General features: G+C 35.1%; 2 protein-coding genes across 3 annotated transcripts in view; one reads left to right on the plus strand and one right to left on the minus strand.

Annotated features, from left to right (window-relative positions):
- Positions 1-1,940, plus strand: part of LOC149725763 (nucleolar protein 8-like) — a 41,823-nt gene extending 39,883 nt beyond the window's left edge. The window contains exon 12 of the transcript XR_016386403.1: positions 1,813-1,940. The gene's annotated coding sequence lies outside the window, so the exon portion shown is untranslated. The remainder of the gene's footprint in view (positions 1-1,812) is intronic.
- LOC149725765 (uncharacterized) lies at positions 106-18,866 on the minus strand. Of its 2 annotated transcripts, none has more exons than XM_089891394.1 (10): positions 17,183-18,866; positions 15,875-16,605; positions 14,201-14,282; positions 10,192-10,260; positions 7,351-7,493; positions 6,885-7,030; positions 5,392-5,532; positions 3,729-3,819; positions 2,833-2,981; positions 106-819 (listed from the first exon to the last, which is right to left on the minus strand). In XM_089891394.1, exons 1-10 carry the CDS (start codon positions 17,313-17,315, stop codon positions 669-671), a joined length of 1,836 nt encoding a protein of 611 aa, XP_089747520.1. In that variant the 5' UTR covers positions 17,316-18,866; the 3' UTR covers positions 106-668. The 2 variants fall into 2 exon arrangements, with proteins under 2 accessions (XP_089747520.1, XP_089747519.1); XM_089891393.1 differs by having other exon boundaries at positions 109-819; positions 7,342-7,493; positions 17,183-18,864.
- Between the last annotated feature and the right edge of the window lie 4,666 nt (positions 18,867-23,532).

Here is a 23,532-nt window from a genome sequence, read left to right on the forward strand (position 1 = left end):
ACGTTTAAAAATCACTTACAAAGTTACATACGTGGTAACTCGTAAGTAGGAACGAGGTGTATGAAACAGAACACTCATGTTATAACAACTGTTGTTGCCCCACCAGCACGCGAGAATAGTTTACATTCATTCATTCAATACAAAATTGTCAAAATAAGATTTTATTAACAAAAAACATGACTGCATCGTATAGTAACAGCTTTTATGCTGATATATGTTTAGGTAGTGTCTATAAATTAAAGTAACGTCTTAAAAATGAACTTAGCAATACAAATATTCAGAAACATTATATGTAGTAACGTTATACAAGTGTTAAAACTATTATAATTCGCCTTGAAATACTTTATGTATATTCATGATATAAAACGAACTTTAGCATATAGTAGGTTGGGGTAAGATGGTCCATGTTTTTATTCTATTTTATTTTCTCATTTGGTAGTAAATATTTACAGAAATATATAACCGTACCCACAGAACTGTAAAAAAAATCAGTAAAATTGGAAAATTTATAAATAAATATAAAAAATACGGTAAATCTTTCAAGTGCTCGAATAAATCAATTTTCTCCATCGGAACTTTCGTCATTCCTCCTACGTCATATCCTGCCATACCTCGTGACGTCACCACCATTCCATATTAGGAAATCGCTAATAGCGTTGGTATATGAGCTATGAGAATGTCCCATTGTAGGCTATTATGCGACCGTTTACTAATCTGCCCCCACTTTGATCCACTGTGCTCTTGTACGCCACCTGGTAACCGTCATCCCAAGCGTAAATATACCGGTTTCTTGGGTTATAATCAATCATCACGTTTTTCCTGAAAAAATAGGGGAAAAGTGTAAAGACAGTGTGTTGTACAAATACTATGTTTATATAGTGGGGTGGGGAAAGATGGGACACCTTTATCACATATTATTTAAATATCCCGATCGTGTTTTAAACAATTAACAACGGTCTATGGGATCTCGAGAATTAATTCTATGATTTTTTTGTTTACTACCAATTAGACAAGAAATTGGGGTTAGAAATGCATTGTTTTCTGACGAAAAACGTTTCTATTTGTTATGTCCGAACTCTGTGGGGTTTTGGGCGCGTCAACATTTTCGCGCCTGTTGTGACGTCACCAACGGTTTTGGCGCGAGCACGGTAGCGCATGTCGTGACGTCACTGATTACGCGCGAGGCATCTTTCTTTCGCGCGTCTTTTTATCGTTGTTTCTCAATATTCTTTGTTTCACATGATCAGTCTCTGTTTGCAGTCGTTGTGTAACGTGTCGTATTGCCCAAGTTAGTCTCGTTTGATAGTGTATGATTTCTACATAGTATACTTGTATTCTATATCGTAATAATCTATTTAATCTATGTCGTTACGTTATAGCTCACTGGCTAGGATTATTACCCTTTATCTAGAACAATAAATATGATATCGAGTACAAGGGTGCGGACTTATTACTATTTTGCGATGTTGTAAAACAAAAAAAGTTATATATATATAGTAGGGTGGGGGAAGATGCAACACCTTTAACACATAATATCCAGATATCCTGATCGCATTTTAAACAATTAACAACGGTCTATGAGAGTCATGAGGACATAGTTTCATATTTCTTTAAATGTTCTTTGTTTACTACTGAATGGGACAAGAAAATAGAGTTAAAAAGGGTCCCATCTTCCCCCATCCTACTGTATCATAGTTACAGTAAAAGTTTAATATTCTGGTATGTACAAAAGCAATATCCAAATATTTAACTTCTTTTCTTATTTTTACCCTTTTTATATCAAACTTAATTACGTGGTTTTATTTTCGCCAGGTATGAAAACAACTGAAGTCACGCTTAAACAGCTGGCAGCACTTTAGCCTTTGCACTGGAATTTTGATGATAATTGCACTCAGCGTGTTACAACATCTGCTGTGCAGTATTTGTAGCTCAAGAACGAGGTATTTGTGGTATATATAAGTATATGTAGTAGTATAGCATTAAGGCGTTTGTGGTTGTACAGGATTTATAGTTATATGTGGTACACATAACAGAAATTTATATAAGTTTATAGGAAATTTAATTAGGTGTTAAACGTGTGGTTTTATATATATAGCATTTAGGTATGCGTTGTACACTTATGTATATAGTTATATTATACGAAGCAGAGTGAGTTTTATGTGGTTTACGCAATTAGATTGATTATATAGTAGAATAGGGGAAGATAGGACACCTTTTCATTCTATTTTCTCGTCCGATTTGGTAGTAAACAAAAAACATTCAAAGAATTAAAAAACGTTATCTTCACGACTCCCTTAAACGGTTGTTAATTGTTTGAAACACGATACTTGGATATTATGCGCTAAAGGTGTCCTATCTTCCCCCATCTTACTGTATGTTATATGATTGTTATATTTAGTTGTATTTTAATGTTGTTTATAATTGTAGCTAAGAATATATGCAGTTTAGGTTTAACCATTTTGTGTTAGAGGCAGTGTGTATGAATTCACGTACAGTTTTTAGAGTTAATGATATAGTTTTTGTATTACTATACGTCTATGATAAGTTGTTTGTATTATAGTTATGGTAAATTGTGTATAAGAATACGTTTTGAATTATACAGTTATAATACATTATGTATGCGGGCAGGCTGTTACAATAAGTGATTGAGTGTTGTAATATGTTTGTTATGTATATGTAAGCTTAGATACTTATTTAGCCTACGTTACTTATATTACAACTTTTGTGTTTTAATCACGCATACGCGATTTATCGCGATTTTGTTGAGTGTACTACCCAATAAAAAGGTATGCAACTAAAAAGACAGTCCAATAATAGGCATATTTAAATTACTTGTATAAATTCTTGAACGGTATCTTTAGCCTTTGCTTGATTCTTCTGTTAAGATCGTAGCTGTAGCTTATGTATGCGTTTGTGTCAGAGTAAGAACTTACTGTATATAATACTTGGCATATTATAAATGCGTTCGCTACTTCTCGTTTCTGTAAAGATATAGTTTTTGGTAAAAGTTGTGTGTGTTTGTAACTAATTTGCTATGCTTATTGTGGTCAGAACATCATGCTTATTCTCGAGTTGTAACATAAGTATGTCCCCATACACCAGATATATGGTGTATTCATACACCTCGTGCTCACTGTTGCGTTATAACATGGGTGTCTTCTTATACACCAGACACACATGGTGTATTCATACACCTCATGCTCACAGTCGAACTATAACACAAATATGGTCAAATTAGTAAAGTTATATTAGGGTGGGGTAAGATGGAACATTTTTTATTCTGTTCTATCGTCCTATTTGATAGTACACAAAGAATATTTACAAAATTATATAACCATATCCTCACGACTCTAAAAATGCGTTGTTAATTGTTTAAAAAAAACATCAGGAAATATTGAATTTAGGTGCTAACAGTTTATTCCATCTTATCCCACAGAACTATATATCATACACGTACTAGATAAACAATCATTATTTGCTGGTCAGTATCTGAACTAAACACACACGACTGCAGTGTTGTATCAACAGTAGCAGTTTAAAAGGTCAGATAATCAAACCAAATTTTAGTAAGCTCGTATAAGCCACCCCTAATGTAAATAGTCCAACAGTTACGCTGCGGTGTCATTTTTCGCTGGCCATTTGAACCCAATTGTTCCCTAGACGTCATAATGACGCCCGTGACGTCAGAGAGCTTTAGGATAGAAATTTGAGACGAAACTTGAACTTACTTGTATGTTAGTTCTGATTACTGGCCGCACCATCCGCAGTGTTACCGGGTTTAATTTTCCGACCATAATGTTGCCATGGCTTTTCAGTGTGCTGCAAAAAAAGATATATTTGGCAACACTTATATTGGTATGTGCCTATAACATGAATGAATGTAACTTGCTTATACCCCTGTGACGGGGCAACGACAGTCGTTATAACACGGGTGTTCTCTTTCATACACCTCGTGCCCGCTTACGAATTACCTAATTTTTTTAACTTTGTGGGTGATTATTTTTCGGTATGCCTGACATTTTAGGTAATCCATTATAGTGACCATTGGGTTGAAAAAATTGCTGTTAAGTGTCTTGCACAAAGACAAATACGCCCACAATAGGTAGCAGCATCAAGCATAAATAACATTACGTAATATACACTGCATAAATATTGTACCTGCGTTAACTATGACACACTAAATCCAAGAATCCGCATACTAGTTATCGCGTAAACTTGTTTTTGTCGCAAAAAAATCCAAATTTTTGGCAAGCTTTTACGCATGCAGATAAAACACGCCTGTTTTTGCGGCGCTATGCCCCTAAAACCGCAACCTTTTGATTTAGCAAAGTTACATATACGGTAAAAAAGCGCAAAAGGTTCTAAAATTAGCCGCAAATCGCGTATACGCAAAGAGATCTAAAATTTTACACGCATTATAAATTTCCCCGATAACTTATAACCTGCTATTATTTTCGAATTTTGAAAAGATAACATATTTTACTGACTTGAAAGAGTTTTATCGTTCAAAGAAAACATAGCGCGCGTGTATAAGTAAAGTGTGCAGACTTAAGCCTTATTTGGGGCTACATATCTTTACACAAGCATGTAAATTGTGTTCGAACACGTTCGTATTATAAGACGTGTTATCTACGCCAAAGGGGCCATGTAATATATTATAACTTTTTTTGTAATGTATTATAACTTTTTTTTGAATTTGAAAATTAGCATGTAGTAGGGTGGGGTAAGAGGGGACACCTTTAGCACGTAATATTCAAATATCCTTATCGTGTTTTAAACATTTAACAATGGTTTATGGGGGCCGGTACTGTATACCGTTCACCTATAGGACGTGTAGGATTTAAAAGTAATATACCAGATGAGCTAAAACTATTTTGCATTAGCAGAAGTAACACAATATGTATGGTTTACATATAGCCATTTGAAGATTATGCTTGAAACGGAAATATGGTATTAGTATTATCCCATTTTAAAATATCTGGTGAATGTATTATGGGATCAAAGTATCAAAGCAAGTCCATTAAATTGATGTCAAAATGTACCTTTTTGCAGTAGGTTACAGGATAGAATGGTATATATTTTTTTATTACCGCTTCTATACGGCTCGTATAATGGAGTGTTGTAAATTGTTAAAGTACGATCAGGAAATAGTACTGAGAAGTAAAATAAGGTACTATAATGCCATCCAAATCCCATGCTTCGTGATCGGAAGAATTAACAAAGCTATTTTGAAGTCGCGAGGATACGGTTTTATAAATTCTGTAAATATTCTCTGTTTACTACCGAATGGGACCAGAAAATAGAATGTACAATCTTACTTCATTGTATTATCCCATATTACCCCACTTTAGTATATGCAATCGCTATCCATCTTACCCTACATTACTATACCTGAATATAACCCATAGGCCGGTCTCGTCCACTGCCAAATCAATGTCCGTAAAGCCTCCCCATAAATAAGCGAAAGTTCCATGAAAGCCAGCTTGTTTTATAGGACGTTGCTTTACAACTTCTCGAGCAGCGATGTCGTATCTAAAACAAAGGTATAGTTATTGCTTTAGCCAACCCAGTGGTCGCTTATGGGTTGTCTAAATTGTCAAAGTTGTGGCAGCCATAGTCAGCCATAATAAATGAAACGTAATCATCCGCAAAGTTAAGTTACATATATATGGTAACTTGTAAAGTTACATATGTGGTAACTTGTGGCACGGGGGCACGAGATGTATGAAACACAACACCCGTGGTATAACAACTGTCATTTCCCCACCACGGGGGGTAAATAAGTTACATTCGTTCATTCATATTGCACTGTGTGGGAAGATGGGTATCGTTAAAACATAATATCCCATATTTTCTAGTTGTAATTTTAATTATCATCACTATTTAAGAGGTATACGTTTGTACTGTTTTGTAAACATTCTTTGTTTACTACCAAATGCCGGGTTTATATTTAAAAAAGCAATAGCATGGATAGAATATTAATTAGACCGTATATAGTAATGTTTAGCATATACAAATGTGTTATTGGAAAAAAATCCAAAAATAATTTTGCCTAGGTTTTGCTACAGTTTGCTACAGTTTTAGAAACTACGATATTGTACCGGTTTTAGCTGGTTACGAAAGCTGTTGTAATATTTACGCTACACGCACTTAGCCCATGAACTACGCTAATCTATGTTTATTTATTTACCAGCGGCTAATACACGAGCCATATTGGAATTTATGCCGCAGAAGCAATACGGCTAACTTAATCCTTTAATCAGGTACATCATACATTAACCTTTTAGATATTTTTCACTCTGTTATCTTAGACTGTATAAGATAAATACGTTATCAATTTTGTCTGATATCTATGTTTAGATTTTTCCCGCTCGCTTAAAATGTTTTGAATTTTATTGGTGCTTGTGACGTCACAATAGCGATTTTGAGATGATGTATTGAGTAGTACTAGGACGTGTTCAATTATTTTTACTAGTCATGCCCGTACAGCATTTTAGATAAGTGGATGTTTATCATTGCGTAGCTCGCTCATGTTTATGACGAATAACCATTGTTTATTGCGTCACAATATACTATATGACGTCATTTCTTCCAGTAGTTACGCATGGTCTTTATAGACTTTTTTAAACACCCATAACTTTTAAGTTGGCAAAAACCGAAATATAGCAGGTTAGGGTATAAGTTAGTCCAAGTTTTCTTACTATTGTCTCATTTGGTAGTAAACAAAGAATATTTACATAAGTGTATAACCGTAGCCTCACGACTCTGTAATATCACGTAAATACAATGTATGCATACAATTCTAATTTAAATGCCATAACACGTAACATATGTGGCAACTCGTAAGCCGAAACGTAATTTATAAGTTACATTCGTTATTATACCTAACAATTTTTCTTGAGTTTCTTCGTTGGTAATATAGACTCCCATTATATACCACAGCGCCATTACTTTCCATAGGGTGGGGTAATAAATGAATATACTCGTTCTGGTGGTGTCCAAAGTCAGTAATGGAAGGGTACTCGTATAACTGTGGTAGTATTTGTTAAGTTAGTATATGTTGATTGTATATGTACACTGTATTATAAGCTCACTGTCAAGTTATAACATGGGTGTCTTCTTATACACCAGACATACATGGTGTATTCATACATCTCATGCTCACTGTCAAGTTATAACATGGATGTCTTCTTATACACCAGACACACATTGTGTATTCATACACCTCATGCTCACTGTCAAGTTATAACATGGGTGTCTTCTTATACACCAGACACACATCTTATGCTCACAATTTCTAAGCTAAAATAAGATCCTAAACAACACAGTTCGTGACGTCACCTGCCTCACTTGGTTTTCCCCTATTATATTGATGACGTAAACTCTTTCGTCATCATGCGCTGGGTCCTTCATCCAAGCACCTAACTTCCCAAGGTATGTCTTGGATTTTCTGAATGTGATCGGCTCGGAAATTGAAGTCAATCGTCCGCACGCTGTTAGTATGAATAATTGTATGAGTGAATGTGAATTAGTTATCCTCGCGTGGAGGAGCAACGACAGTCGTTATACCACGTTATACCACAGAGTGTTTTGTTTGATAAACGTTATGCCTGCTTATGAGTTACCACGTGTGTAACTTTGTGGGTGAATATTTTTTCTGAACTTTCGTAGGGTATGAATAACAGTTTAAACAACTCATAAAAGACCACCGGGTTCGATCAGTTGTAGTCAAGTGTCTTGCCCAAGGACGCATACGCCCACAATGCAGCAGCACGCCCGCTTTCTGGTCACCACGTATGTAACTTTGTGGGTTTCATTGGTAAATACAAATAAGGAAACAAACTTTAAAACATTTAGTTTACAATATCGCATTACTCAAATTAGCCCTATAACAGTTACTGAAATCTTTATAAACTACTGCAAAAGGTTTTATAGTTTTGATACATTTTCGTAATCGAAGCTCGACCGATAATAGTTAAAGTCAATAGTACCGTCATTAATCAGCAATCAATCTATTTGCTTTAGGATTTGATTGTTCTTTGCAACTTTGAAAAATCGCACGGGCGTGAACATATGCAGACTACATAGCAGACACTTTTGAGCCTTTTCGCATAGTTTTTAACGCGGGTGGCATTGAGCATGATGCGTGTATATCCTGTTTCTTAGTTCTAATCCATCAGTGACAGAGCTGAGTTTACAAAGCGGTCGAGGCATGATTGACACGGCGCTAGTATATGTGGTCAACAGCGACTGAAGAGGCAATTTATTTCGGATTTCACACTTGACAGGTTCTTGTACCTTCGTTCTGTTTTATTCACGCTTATACTTACATTATAAGCCATCCTCAGGTCTCTAAGTGTGTGTCTTAAAAACTGATGTGTGTGCGCCGTTTTTAGATGTTGTTTAACAGGTTTTACGAGAACTAGCCTACTTTTTCGTGTGATTTTCTGATTCTAAATCTAATTTACAATACAATAACACTAAAATATAACTTTTTATTGTTGCTGTTTGTCTTAAAAGTAAGATAACTTTTAAAACAAGTTTAACTTTAAATAGTGTTTGCGTGTAAACCATGTTAAAAGCGGTTAAAAAGTTGGGTTTTGAAAAATGTGCATTAAGTTTCTCACGATGCAAAACTGCTTGTGATAAATGAATGCGCAGCGAATTAGATGACAAAAAGCTTAAAATCCGAAGGCCTAGTTTCATGTAATTGAAAAGGTCATAGATAAGGCGCAATTATGTGTTAAACTTATTTGCTTCTACTCTTCTCCAGACTAGGAAATCGGTATCCTAGCATTTTATAACAATCTGGCTGTCTCAGTATATTATTACCTTGTTGATAATTTATATTTTTGAAAAACTGAAATTGTGCTGCTAAAAATCTGTATTGTAGGCGGGAATTTGTTGTTTGTAAAGATTTAAATTAGACGGCCATTGTCCGTCATCAATGGCATTTGTTTTGTAATAATGTGTCTTTCAATGGCCCTTGACGCCTGAGTAAACACACTAAAATACTTCATGTTTTTAAGCTGCAGACCCAAATTAAGATAAAACGCAAGTCAAGGTAGAGCTGTGTAATAAACTAGTCAAATAAATCGTTCTAAAAGAAATATTTCATGCATGTTCTTATCTCTGACGCTGTACCAGTCTCGAAAGAATTTAGATAGGACAGTTATAAATATAAAACACTTTTGAAGTTACGAAATGAATCTAAATCTAAAATTGCTGTTTTCAGTCATTTTTCTATTCAAATTGCCCAAAATGTACGCAATAGCTTAAAAGAGGAGATTTTAAAAAAGTTTTTTATCTTATTTTGTATCTAAAGTTTGGTTGGTATATGACCTTTCTGGTCGATCTGTTACGCTGTATTATAACCTAGCGCGGCCGATATGTTATAAGAAAGACTGTGAAATATGACACTGCATTAACTCCGTTTTGCTTGCAGTAAAGTGATAAATCAAAGTTACAGCATTTTCTGCCGACGCCACACGCATTAGGGTGTAACTTAAAAATGACTGATTGTGTAGGCCGTATTATATTTAAGAGACTTGTTAATGCATTTGGGGAAAACAACAGATTTGTTTTGAACTAAAGCGCTACATGAAATAACTGACTTGTTTAGACTTTACATGAAATGCCAATACCATTCAGGAGATTCGTTAATACTGTCTTTTTTTTATCAAGCATAATAAATGACCGCATAGTCTAGACTTGTCTAGACATTGCGGAAAAAATAACTGGTAAATGCATAACTGATTTACACATTATTGTAAATTCTATTAGGTTAGAGTATGATGGCTAAGATTTCAATTATTTTCGTCCCATTTGTTGGTAAACAAATATTTAAAAAAAGTGTTTTAATTGATAAAACACGATTGGAAATATGAAATAATATCGGTTTCTAACTTATGCTTACAGATCTTAAGTACGATTCTATACATGTGGTAAAATGCGCATATAGTAGGGTGGGGGAAGATGGGACACCTTATCATTCTGTTTTCTCGTCACATTTGGTAGTAAACAAAGAAAATTTAAATGATTGTAAAACCGTATCCTCACGACTCTCATAGACCGTTGTTAATTGTTCAAAACACGATCAGGATATTTAGATATTCTGTGCTAAAGGTGTCCCATCTTCCCCCACCCTACTATATAATATTGTGTTGAATACGAATATAATAATATACGTACTTGTAACGTTTTCTGATTGCATCGAATCGTTGAGGTACCCGAGAGAAGTTGTATTGTTGCATTGTGGTGCTGAAAGATAAAAAATATAGTTTATTATAACATTTTATACATCTTTTCGAATACAGTAACGAAGACTAGATTAATTAAAACAACAAAGAGAAGGCAATTAGCAAAAAAACGAGACTCGTTAAAAACAGAACGTAATATTTTATCCATCTCTTCGAGTACAGTAACAAAGATCAAATTAAAACAACAAAAAGCAGGGAAATAGCAGCAAAATGGCATTCGTTAGAAACACGCTATGTATAAAAATTACTAAATAAAAGCGTCAAATAAATGCGTGGCTGCTAAACCCACGATCAATTTGTTATGTCATTTTTAAACAAATAAAGAAAAACCTTTCCCCAAATTTCGCGTAGCGGTTTGTGACGTCATAATTCAAAACCACGTGACTGCCGTGACGCAACAATAGTCGATGGAAAAATTGCGTGCGAGTACTCTGGCTGAATCAAATTCCGAACTGCTTTTGTGGTTGTGTATTTTCTAAGGAATTTCGAAACGTCTGCTGTTAAGGGATCGATTTTCGGGTAAATTTGCTTTTAATATGAACAGCGTGTGGCATTTCGGGTTTGCTGTTTTGGCGTAATATTACGCTTAGTTGCTGCAATGCTTTTATGGTATAGGGTTGTGTTATAAATAGGATTTTAACATATTATACTGTGGGGTAAAATGGATACAGTAAGCTCATAATATGCCATCTTTGCGTATCGTGTTTTAAACAATTAAGAACGATTTTTAAAGCCGTGAGGATACAGTTATATAATTCTGTAAATATGATTTGTTATTACCAAATGTAACGATAAAAGAGAATGAACCATCTTTACCAAAGCCTAGTTCATCTTATTCTAGTGTTATACTACTGCTACGTGTGCTGCTTCTATTTATTAGTATAAATACACATGTTGTAAAACTGGTTAAAGCGAATATAATTCAGTTGTTTACAGTTTACACGCAACAGCAAAACAAGTAAAAAATTACACCCAAATGCCGTTCGCACATAAACACGCGAACCAAGTACAGCCAACCCAACATCATACATTCCCTTAAAGTTGAACCTTGTTTTTCTAGTGGAACTAATTGTTTTAAATCTTATTGCAAAACCAACCCTTTAATGTGGTGGTTTCAGTAGTATACCGGCAAAGGAATTTTTCCGCGGCCAACTGCCAATAACCAAGCCCCAAAAAGTTGCTTTTAATTTACCGCAGTGCTACGTACTGTAGCGTATGTGCTGCTTGTGCTATGGTGCCATGTTAAGTGTTTTCGGAATTCGCCCCCCAAAATCGCGAAAAATATCCACAAAATGTATAGTACTGTGGGGTAAGATGGATACCGTTATATCATATAATATACCTATACCATATTTCATAATCGTGTTTTTAACAATTAACAACGTTCTTTGTTTACTATCAAATGGGAAGATAAAATAGAATGAAAACGTGGACCATTTTACCCCAACCTACTATATATTTACAAAATGTAGTAACAGATATATACTAGGCTAAGTAGGGTAAGATGAAACATGTTTTCGTTCTGCTTTATCGTTCCATTAGGTAGTATAAAGAATATTTACAGAATTATATAACCGTAGGCCCGCGACTCTAAAAAAGCGTTGTTAATTGTTAAAAACACAATCAGGAATTATGGTAATTAAGTGCTGACAGAATCCTGTCTTAAACTCGGCAGCACTGTAATATTAATACCGGTTTTGAAAGTCCATTTCTCGTATGATCTATACATCAAAGGCGATTCAGTTGACGTAAAACTGACCCTTTTGTAAGTCGCATCATGTTCGGTAATCCCAAATCACACAATGACAATAAACGCTTATGTTATCTCCACCACATGCATTGTAACCGCACGTATCTGGACTGCAAGCTGTTTAAACCGGCCGAAACCGGATCCCTTTGATATGCATGTGCCATACCCTTAATAATAATGTTATAATTTGCAATTGGATTTTAAATTCGTGCAAAATTGGTATTTTAGCACCCGTAATTTTTTGTACTAATGAAATTTGTTATCTTATTTTATGCAGCAAATTAAAAATCGTGTGTATTTTTACTTATGTAGGAGCATATAAAAACAACTGTTTTATATTTTACATAAAGAAAAAATGTTAATAAAAATTGGCTTTTAGTCTAATGTTGCAATATTTTGGTAACATTTTTTGCTTGTTGTTTTCTGCTCTTAAAACGACTGCCGTCTACATACCTTTTATTTTTAATGTCGTGGTCTACTACATATTTCAACTGTTTTGTAAGTGGGTAACAGTTATACTTGCTTCATTTTTCCACGTCTACGGTTGGTTACATTGTAAAAAAATTGTGGTTTACTGATGCAGTTAATTAGTAAGTGGGTAACATTTTTTTGCTTCGTTTTTTCTACGCCTGTAAAGACTGGCGTTTGGGTAAATTTCAAATGAAGTCGTAGTTCACTGATGCAGTTAATTGGTAAGTGGCCGGTTACCGTTTTTTCAGTTTTGTTTCACGCTCGTCAGAATTCAACATTTTCGATTCGCTTTTTAAATTTTCCCGTAGTGGCATATATGTGCTGGAAAAGCAGGGCTACAACAACACATGAAACGTTTTCTACTCTGCTTGTTTTTCGGCCTAATCCGTTCTCCAGACGGATAAAGCAGTAAAAACAATGCTTCTTTAACGCTTCAGTTACCCGCCAACGCCCGGGAACTCTTTTCGAGCACCGCGGAAAAGTTTTAAGTTGTTTTGTTTCGATGTGGCTTGTTTACACTGTCCCAAAACCAATCTTGGTCAGCATAGTTTGCAGGGTAAAGTTGTTGGTTAAAACTGCTTCAGCACGTATATATGTTTGCCGTTCCATTACCCGTGATATCTTAGGTTAGCGAATCGCCTAAACGGACATAACTATGTCCGTATAATTGCTAGCAGCACTTTATCATCGTGTGGAAGTCACTTTGTGTTTAAGCCGCAGCTGGACTTCTGGTTTGTGCACGTCGTTTCCAATCTGAACGTCTAAATCAATCAAGTGTAATGAGGCTGCGGGTTTATCTATATGGCCAGCGCCCCTTTAATTGATATTGATTCTAAATTTGTTTTGTATGTAGAAAGTAAAACTGTCCAAAGCATTTATCGTCCATTTACAACGTTTGACATTCAATTTATTAAACGAGCGTCAAATTTTGTCAATTTAAACCCATTGCCGTTAGTTTAGTTTAGCGCAAAACACTTAACGGAAATTGCCTTAACCTATTGCTCCGTTATGGGTTGTTTAAAATCGAAATTGTCAGTAAAAGAGAAAGTCTGAAAAATTATGTGCTAAAGTTGTCTTTATGTGCTAAAGTTGTCCCATCTTACGTGTACGCGGTATGTGAGTTCTTACAGTAAGTGTAGTTATTGCTGACTGCTGCAATTTGTGAAAAGTAGCACTCTAACCAAAACCCAGTAATTTGTGGCCTATGTAATGCCAAGTTCCAAATTATGTGGCTTTGATTGAAAAATAAATCACTTTACATAACAAGGCACTGAACGTGATATAAATTTATAAATAAAAAAAAATTGTATTTGTGATTTCTGTATAATAGAGATTATAGATCTAGTACGTCGGGGTAAGATGGTTCGTGTTTTATTCTGTTTTTTTTACGTCCCATTTGGTAGTAAACAAACAATATTTACAGAATTATATAAGCGTATAAACGTATCCTTACATTTCTCAAAGAGCGTTGTTAATTGTTAAAAACACGATTAGGAAATATGGGATATTATGTGCTAACGGTACCCATCTTACCCCACAGTACTATAATATCCGCTGTATTATTTTGATATTGTGTTTTGTGTACAATAATAGAGAATATACATTTGTGTGTTTTGCATACTCTGCAGCGCGTTAAAAAATGCTAAATATTTTAGTTGCTAGCTGGAGCGAAACCACTATATGCTATTTCTATGTAATAACAAAGTCAAGTAGTGCTTACCTTGCGATGACGTATTTCGCGCCTGTGACGTCACAAGGGCTTGAAGTTCTTCTATTCTGGCGGTTGCGTTTGCCAGTCTTTCCTATACAACAAGAGTGAAAAGTTATTTTTAAATTTTAGCGGCGTATAAAAGCGGTATAACTACGCACGTTACCACTTCAACTATTTAGGGCGTTTTTCAATCATAACTGTTATACACCGCACACACGTAGAGAAACTGTGATGTGCTTTGAACTTGAAATAAACCCGGTAAAAATATCTGTATATATTACGTTTTATCATAAAACGTATAATATGTTACGCTGTATTACAAATCGTATAATATATATTGGCCACTATGATAATGATAACAGTTTTTTTACTTTTGGTTTAGTTAATAAAATAAGTTTTGTTATATTGTTTATAAAACTTATAATATATTACGCTCTATAATAAAACGAATATATAGTAGGGTGGGGAAGACGGAACACCTTTCGAAAATAGTATACAAATATCCTGATCGTGTTTTAAAAAATTAACAACGGTATATGGGAGTCGTGAAGATGCGGTTTTATAATTCTTTGAGTGTGTTTGTTTACTACCAAATGCGACGAGAAAATAGAATGGAAAAATGCTCCATATTTTCACACCTTACTATATATAAAACTAATTGCATAAAACCGGTAAAGTTTAAGCCAACACTTTGTCCAGTTTAAAAACATTACTTGACAGAGCCCTACAAATGACTTATACTGTTTTTCCGGTTACAAAGCACGATAAAATGCCTAAACCAAATAATGAATCATTTTAATAGGGATGTGCGATTTAAACGTTTTACTCACAGACTAAAATATAATACGATTCGGAAACCAAGACTTAGAAATTGAAGTAAAATCATAAAAAAAACATTCGCGTGAAGGTATTCGAATTATGATATATAATTTGTTTTTCCAACGTTACTTAATCGTAAAAACCAATTTGTGGATCAGAAATTGTTCAATTTTAAAGCAATTTAGAAGTGTGGGCCGGACCTCTGTAACGTTTTGTATAATGTGTACTAGTATAGACCATATATATTTATGTTCTAAAGGCAATTTTGTATTATATTTATCCCAAACTGTAACTATGATATATAGGCGCATATATATATATGTATCTAAATGTTGCGAGTATTAAATAGGTGTGTATGTGCTGTATATGCTTATGAATAAAGCATATATGTTTAAACCTAAAGAGGTTAGCTTATTTGCTCTCTTGTTAACACAGACGTTTTAGATACATACTTTTTCTATTGTAAGAAAATTGACACGACACGCCTATTATAAATAACACATGCCCTATTTATTTGAAATGGAAAATTTCTTTTGAACGTTATAGTAGCTTGGGGTATAAAAATAGTCTATATGTTTTCGTATTACAAATGTGATAAAATGTATGATGTAACTTATTTATCCTCATATGGCGGTGCAACGATAGTCGTTATATCATCGGTGTTCTGTTCCATACACCTTGTGCCCGTTTACAGGCTACCACGTATGTAACTTTGTGGGTGACCGTTTTCTGTATGGTTAACAATTAAGACAACCCATTAAACCTTGAATAAACCTACGTAAAATGTTAACGCCAAATAATCTTGAACAAAATTTTCAACATTTTTTTTTTAAATCTTTGAAAAAAATCTTCATCTTGACTCACCTGATCTTTGATCCTCTCCACTCGCATTGATCTCGCTCTCAACATATATCGCATCTTCTCTTTATTCGCTTGCATCACTCTTCTGCCACAAATTCTCTTCGTCCCATCAATCCTCTGGGTCCTCCTCTCGTGCAATTCTGCCCTTACTCTCGTCAGCTCCTGCTGCATCCGGAGAACCTCCGCTTCTTGCTCATCATTTAGTCTCTTCAACTCGCTCGCAGAAGTTCGGCTCTGAACTAAAAGCGACGTTAAGTTCGAGTTCTCACGCTCTAAATCAACTCTACGTTTCTCAGCGTCATCGATTTGAATTTCCAAATTTACAAGCTCAGTCTGCATTATTTCGGATAGAGAAACCAAAGCGTTTCCAGCCCCAGATTTTTGCGGACCTGTAGTGACGTATTCTGTCCTTGATTCTTCTGTAGGGCGATTTATATTTAAACGTTCTTGTATTTCGCGTATGAAGCGCTCAGCTTGGTGAAGCCTGTTTTCCTGTGCGTTTAGTTGACTTTGCACTGTTCGAAACGCGCTTTGTAGTTCTATGATTTTAGTTTTCATTCCGTTTGATTCGCACTGTGCCGAATCGACCGAAAAAACGTACTGGCATGCAGTTGGCTCGTTTGATGAAAATTGGCGAAATGTCTCGCCGTGTTCTGATGTAAATGCACCGACTACTTCAGGTGTCATGGCAGCGCCTTCTCTGGCTGCGCCTCTTGCGCCAGGTCGCTCATTACCTAAAAAGTAAAAACAAATGAAGTAAACAAAAACACATATTGAATTATAGGTAAAAAAAGTTGAAAAATTTAACTTTATGGAATTTTAGTTTTCGACCAAAAATCTTAACTATGTTAATATGTTTTAATGTCGGGGTTTTGGCACGGTGGTTAGTGGGCCTTTATAAAGAGGGGGTTAAGGGTTCAAGGCTTGTCGCTACTGCCATTGTGGGCAATGTATCCCAAAGGCAAGACATTAAACAGCAATTACTTCAACTCGTAAGCGGGAACGAGGTGTATGAAACAGAACCGTGTTATAAAGACTACCATTACCCAACCAGCACGCAAGGATAAACAACATACATTAAAATGTATTCAAAAAATCCTTTTTGAAAAGAAATCCCTGATTTCAATTAAACAAATGAAGTTATATTTAAACTCTATTAATATTTCAGCATGTTTGCGCCTAAGCCTCTTGAACTTCGCACTATACGATGTGCTAGTATACATATTTGGTGACGGTTTAAGTGGGACAAAGTCGTCCTATGCCGCTATACGTATAGAAGTCCGGTTAATATTTCTAGCCACGCGATCTTACCGGGTGAATTTCTCCGAGTAAATCCTTGCATTGACTCCGGCGTCTGAGCCCACACCAGGTGTAGACAGATCAGTACACCGCACACCACATTTCGACACGGGTTCAAGGCCTTCATTCCGCGGGAATTCGACATTCGAAATGCGGCGGGGCACTCTCACGCTCCCGAGGTTGTCTTGCACGTTATTTGACACGCAGTTGCTGCGTTATCGGGCTCTTATAATTTAACCCACAAACACTCGTCTGCTAATGTAAATATTACCAACTGATAACTTTACTGCGACCTAGGGCCCTAGAAATCATTTTAATATCAAAAGTTGCTACCACTTATGGCAAATCAAACATAAAACGACAGCGAGACAATACTTAGGCTCCAAATTAAAATTTGTGACCTAGACTTGGCGCTAACGGTTCTGTTTGACCGCTAAGTACATAAGCTCTTGCTGTCTCGATACACAAAACGACGGCTTAATACAGCCCGAATTACTGTAAGTATAGGCCTATAGGGCCTCTGCTTTTTCGAAATTAAACGACTTAAAAATGACTAAATTTTTTACATTTCTGTAGCTAATTCAGTACACATAAAGTTAACTGCTATTTTCACATACAAAACTGTACCTAAATTCCTGTGAGTATACGGTGTCTCTGTATTTTTCGAAATCAAACTACCTAAACAAGCCATACTGTCCTGCGCTTTTAAACCTAATTCAGCAGCACACACAGAGTTAAATGCTATCTCGAAACATAAAAAGAGCCAAATAATACAACTTAAATTATGTGCGCTTTGCTTTTTCGAAATCAAACTACATAAAAAGGCTGAAATTTTCTGCGCTTTTGGGCTAAATCGGTGTCTTGATAAGTTAGTTCCGCTCGAGAAGGTCTTAGGCATGTGGAAACTTTACAAGGGGTTTAAAGATTCCGTAAATATTGCGACCATGCCACTGCCTTAGCTTAGCGTAAAATAAACCTTTGAAATTCCTGACTAGTTTTATTTAGATCTTGTTAAGATATGTTTTTTACGGTAGATAAACTTGTATTGCTAAAACGGTGTCTTGGCGCTTTTAGCATTGCTTTTAGTTAAGCTAGGGAGCTGTAGTCTTCCTATATTAAAAGAGCTGTTATGTGTCTCTTTAAATTCTGTTCTTTATATGCTGCCTTTATATATAAAGGGTCGTTTTATATAGGTGCTTTATATAGCTGAAACGGATCAATCATTTTAAGCGTGGGTCGCGTGTATAGTACATTAGTATACTGTTACGCCCGATTCAATTATGCAATGTGTCAATACATGTCGGCGTTTTATTTTTCATATTCAAGTGTTGAGTAAATAGCAACCCTTTTAAGAACTATTTATTCGAACTACTGCTTAAACAGCTTAAATACAATCACGCTATACGTAATGCACCGACTGCCTAATTACTAAATCATACGCGCCTGCCTATTGAATTGCTATAAACCGACATATAATTCTAATATTCTACGCACGACTCAAATTCAGTCTTTTCTGTTTTCCTTTCGCTCTAGTACTATAAGCGAGACTGGCGACTTAAAACCCGCGTCTCACTCGCTTATACGGTATTTTTAACCGCTAGCCTTTTTCTTGAGGCACTCAAGAGTTTTTCAAGCGAATTGCAGCAGTTTGAAGTATAGGCGTTACGAACGGTTCAAAACTGTACAAAAATACGTCTCGGGTAGTATATGCTGTAACATTGTTTGTTTACTACCAAATGGGACGACACCTCAACGATCTTACCCCAACCTATACTACATATGATAACGATTGTAAAAAACAACCAGACATTAAAAAACAAAACGCACTAAATCAGTTATTCGCTATAAAATTCATACGATTTGACTTAAAAAATATATATATATAAATATGTGATAACTTTGTACAGTTATACCGTTACACATTCGGTAACTGTTCTTTTTTTGTGGACAATATAACATTTATTTTCGTGACGTAACAGTTACGTAATTTCAAAGACGTCTACGTCACGAACTTAGGTGCGTAAGTGCAAAGATCAATTGAATAATACACAAAGTTGACACAGCGTGTGACATTTGCGCACACCTGTTGCGATAACAAAAGGCGGAAATATACTGACTAATTCTACATAAGTAGATTTTGATTAACTAAAAATCAGCACGCTAAATGCCCATTAGTTTTCGAGTATATAATTTCTTATATAATTTCTAAATTGTTTTGTCGTGTTAGAATTTAGGTACAAAAACATTGCTGTAATTTAATAGGGACAAAAACATGGGTACGCAAAATGGCCATTAATTTTCGATTACCCAATCTTTCATTCCTCTAAAATAATTTCCTAATTGTTTTGACCAATTTAGAATACACGAACAAAACATGGCTCTAATTTTTATCTCTTTGTGGTTAATTTTATGATGCATTTAAATTTTCTGAGGTAAATTTAATGATTTAATTTTGAAATTGCAGTCGTTTAAAACCATGTTATGTATGATCATGTACTTGCGGTGTATGTTCTGGAGACGTGTATAGCCCTATTGGCGAGACTTATAGACATTGCTTACTATAATATATTATAGTGTATTATAGTAAGCCATATAATATAGTAGTATGGGGATGGTGGGACACCTATAGCACACAATGTATAAATATCCTGATAGTGTTTTAAACAATTAACAACAGTCTATATGGGAGTCGTGAGGATACGGTTTTATAATTATTTGAATGTTCTTTGTTTACTACCAAATGAGACAAGAAAATAGAGTGAAAAGGTGTTTCATTTTCTCCCACACTTCTATATAATGACCACATATATATTATATAGTATAGTAGGCCATATGCCAAAACAACGTTACATGCAAAGGTATAGTAAGGATCTGGTGCTACGAAAACGTAACCGACTAATATCAAGAAAAAAATCAGATCGACTTTGTCTGGTATATTTTCGTAGCTCCAGACCCCAACTGCATTCCTTTACACAAGAATCGTTCAACTCTATGAGCACCAGATCAGGGTCAGATTCGCGGAATTTATTACAATTTATGGCATGGTAGCTTAGACTAAAAGCTGGGTAATTATAGTAGGCAAATATTAACATGGATGTGTTCATGTGTTAATAACACGGTAATGCGGTTCCCCTACGTTATCAAATACTGTTTGCAGCCGGAAAAACTTAGATAAACCTGACCGCTTTAAGGTGGCTGTACACAGTATCCGGCATGCGAATTCGCGTGCGAAGTCTTATGCAAACCCATTACCGAGTTCCGCATGCGGCAGCGAAATCCGGACAAAACGGACGAATTCCGGATACTATGTACAGCCACTTTTAGAAGTAAAGTGTTTTAACAATGTTGTTATAACGATTTCCAGGCTAATGCAGGTACTTATGCGCTTTTTGTTGCCATATGCTTTAATCCTAGCTAGGTACTTTTGCATGGCGATAAAAGACTAGATAAATGCGCTAATTTTTGCTGCTTTTTAAGTATGGCGTCTTTTTCTCACAACTTTTATCCATTTATTCATTTTAACGACTGTCTTTTTGCTGTTGATTCCCTTCTCTACTTTGTTTAACTAATAAGATCTTCCCTGTCGTTGTTAGGTAAACAAAAATATATTATTAAATTAGGCGGCGATAAGTTAGGGCGTGTTTTTATATTTTTTTTCTCGTCCCATTTGGTAGTAAACAAAAAATATTTACAGAATTATATAACCGTATCCTCACGATATTTTTCAAAAACAGTATCAGAAAAGTTGGGATATTATGTGCTAACATCAGTATCTATCTTACCCGACAGTACTATATAATTCTGTGGGGAAAGATGGGACACCTTTACCATATAATATCTAAATATCGGGATCGAGTTTTAAACAATTAACAACAATCTAAATGGGAGTCGTGAGAATACAGTTCTATGATTCTTTAAGTCTTATTTGTTTACTACCAAGTGAGACGGGAAAATAGAATGAAAAGGTGTTTCATCTTCCCCAACCCTACTATATCTATCTTGTCCTACAGTACTATATGTTATGTAATGTGCTTCCTCATGCGGCAATACTTTTACCTAAAGCATGGCTACGCAAATATACAATCTTATGCTTGTATGCTTGGTCATATAAAGGGCTGCCTACTGAATTGCGTTAGTCTCTATATAGGCCATGTGTTTAGTTTTGGTATATTGACTTTTTAAACCGAACTATTTATGGGTTTAATATCCTCTCGTCACTATATCAAACAATTCATTTCTCAATACCTTGTAAATATTATGAAAGAGACATGCCGAAACGTATGTAGGTATTTGGTAGAATATAATAGGCTGTGAGTGAAACTGTTTATTAAAAACCTGTATATTATCTTTCTGATAAATGTTTTTCGTTTTTTTGTCTCAATAGGTTTTGTTTTTGGGTATATTCTTATAGTACTGTAGGGCAAGATGGATACCGTTGGCACATAATATCCCATATTTCCTAATCGTGTTTAACAATTAACAACACTCTTTTAGAGAATACGGTTATATAATTCTGTAAATATTCTTTGTTTACCACAAATGGGCCATCAAAATAGAATAAAAACATGCCCCATCTTACCCCAGCTGCTATGTCGTGGGGGTTAGGGGAAACAGGCCTAAATTTCTAGTCCCATGGCGTGCGACACTGTATGACCTCACCTATTATTTAAGAAAATTGGGTTAAAAGTTATAAATTTGAGCGAAAATTACATGTTTAGGTCTTAAGCTACAAAATCCAAACTCATTTACATTGCGTGTCAAAATCCGAAATTGTGACAAATTGTATTTGCTCAAAACGCGCCCAACCCACTATTACAGTAGGTCACGAGGTGTTCTGTATCGTTACAACGCATTATAAGTTTCAAATTACTATTTATATACTTTAACAGTGGCAGTCCAGGTGTAGGCTAACCCTTTTGCAATTGTGTCGTATGAAAGGCTACAAAACGGGGCAACCTCTTTTGAGTAAATAACGGCTCTGTCATGTCATGCCAAAATAAACTTAAAACTTGGTACAGCAAACGGACAAAATTAGATCAAGAATTAAAGTCATTCTATGTTTTGCATTCGCAGTCTACAGTAATACTGATATATTAGCTCTACTTTTGCGTACAGTTTGAAAAACCTCAAAACGTAAACAACAGCTTAAGCAAATTGGTTTTAATCAGCCTGTTCAAACAATAATATTGACTTTATTTAGTTGGACTTATTTGGCCCATTTTTTGCGTTTTCTATGCACCAGATACACTGCTAGCAACATAATTCTGTTTCGTGTTCCTCTGACCAACATTGGCTTATCTAATCTTAAAGTACGGCTGGTTGAACTTTGAATATAAAGTGCATAGACAGGTTATATTTTAGCGCTGCTTTAATGCTATAATTACCACTCTGCATTTTAGGCTGCGGCTGTTGTGTTAGTCTTTTCATGTTTGTTGATGGTTAAAGCTAAGTAACAGCTATACGTATATGATATCGTATATACCTGTACCTTAAGATAAGCCTTTACCTTTAAAGATGTACTAGTTTTGTTTTTTTAAAGTGTTTTTAGATTTTTTAAAGTTTTTTTTTTTGTTTTTAGATAAGCCTGTTCCTTTAGAGATGTACTAGTTTTTTTTCAAAGTATACTGTTGGTTAAGATGGGGGCTATTAGCACATAATATAGTAGGGTGGGGGGAAGATAGGACATCTTTAGCACATAATATCTAAAAATCCTGCTCTTGTTTTTAACAATTAACAACGCTATTTTATGGAGTCGGTAAGATGCGTTTATATAACTGTGTTAACATTTTTTCTTTACTACCAAATGGGACGAGTAAAAATAGTAACACGGCACTTCAAAAGCAGTTATATAACTCTACTTTAGAATAAAGCAATTTTTTTATTATTTTTTGTATGTTCAGTATACATACGAATACGTAATCTTGGGAAAATTAAACCGTAAAGTAGTAAAATAGATCGTAAAACGATAAATAACGGGTCTTTACACAGTACCATGTCAAAATTACCGATATTGGTACATCCTGTTATGTTTGTTTGGTCATTTTTATAGTTTAAAATAATTTACATCGAATAAAAGTTACAGCTCTTTGCTCTACAGCCTCACCAAGCGGTATAAATGTTTGAATTATGAAATCCCTAAGGTGGGGCTTTAGAGTATTTGTCTGCAGGTGGTCCCCAAACAACAGTATTTTTTATGCTTTATGATAGTAAAATGGTGTTATTTTTACTAAAATATTAAAAAGCAAATACCACAAAGTAGAAAAATATATGTATTTGATGATGTGTTATATAAAAATGATAATATATCGACAGCAATGCTGACATAGGCCATTTTGTGAACGTAAAACCACACTACAATGTTA

Source organism: Ciona robusta, chromosome 13 (assembly GCF_009617815.1).
Source record: "Ciona robusta chromosome 13, ASM961781v2".
In the NCBI taxonomy this organism is placed as follows: domain Eukaryota; kingdom Metazoa; phylum Chordata; class Ascidiacea; order Phlebobranchia; family Cionidae; genus Ciona; species Ciona robusta.

What these genes read in the sequence shown, in the direction of transcription:
- LOC149725765 (XM_089891393.1), bottom strand. Translation starts at nt 17,315, where the DNA reads ATGTCGAATTCCCGCGGAATGAAGGCCTTGAACCCGTGTCGAAATGTG. An exon ending in GCGAAATACGTCATCGCAAG is followed by an intron (nt 10,261 to 14,200) that starts GTAAGCACTACT and finishes TTTATCTTTCAG; the next exon opens with CACCACAATGCAACAATACA. An exon ending in GGGAAAACCAAGTGAGGCAG is followed by an intron (nt 7,031 to 7,341) that starts GTGACGTCACGA and finishes ATACTACCACAG; the next exon opens with TTATACGAGTACCCTTCCAT.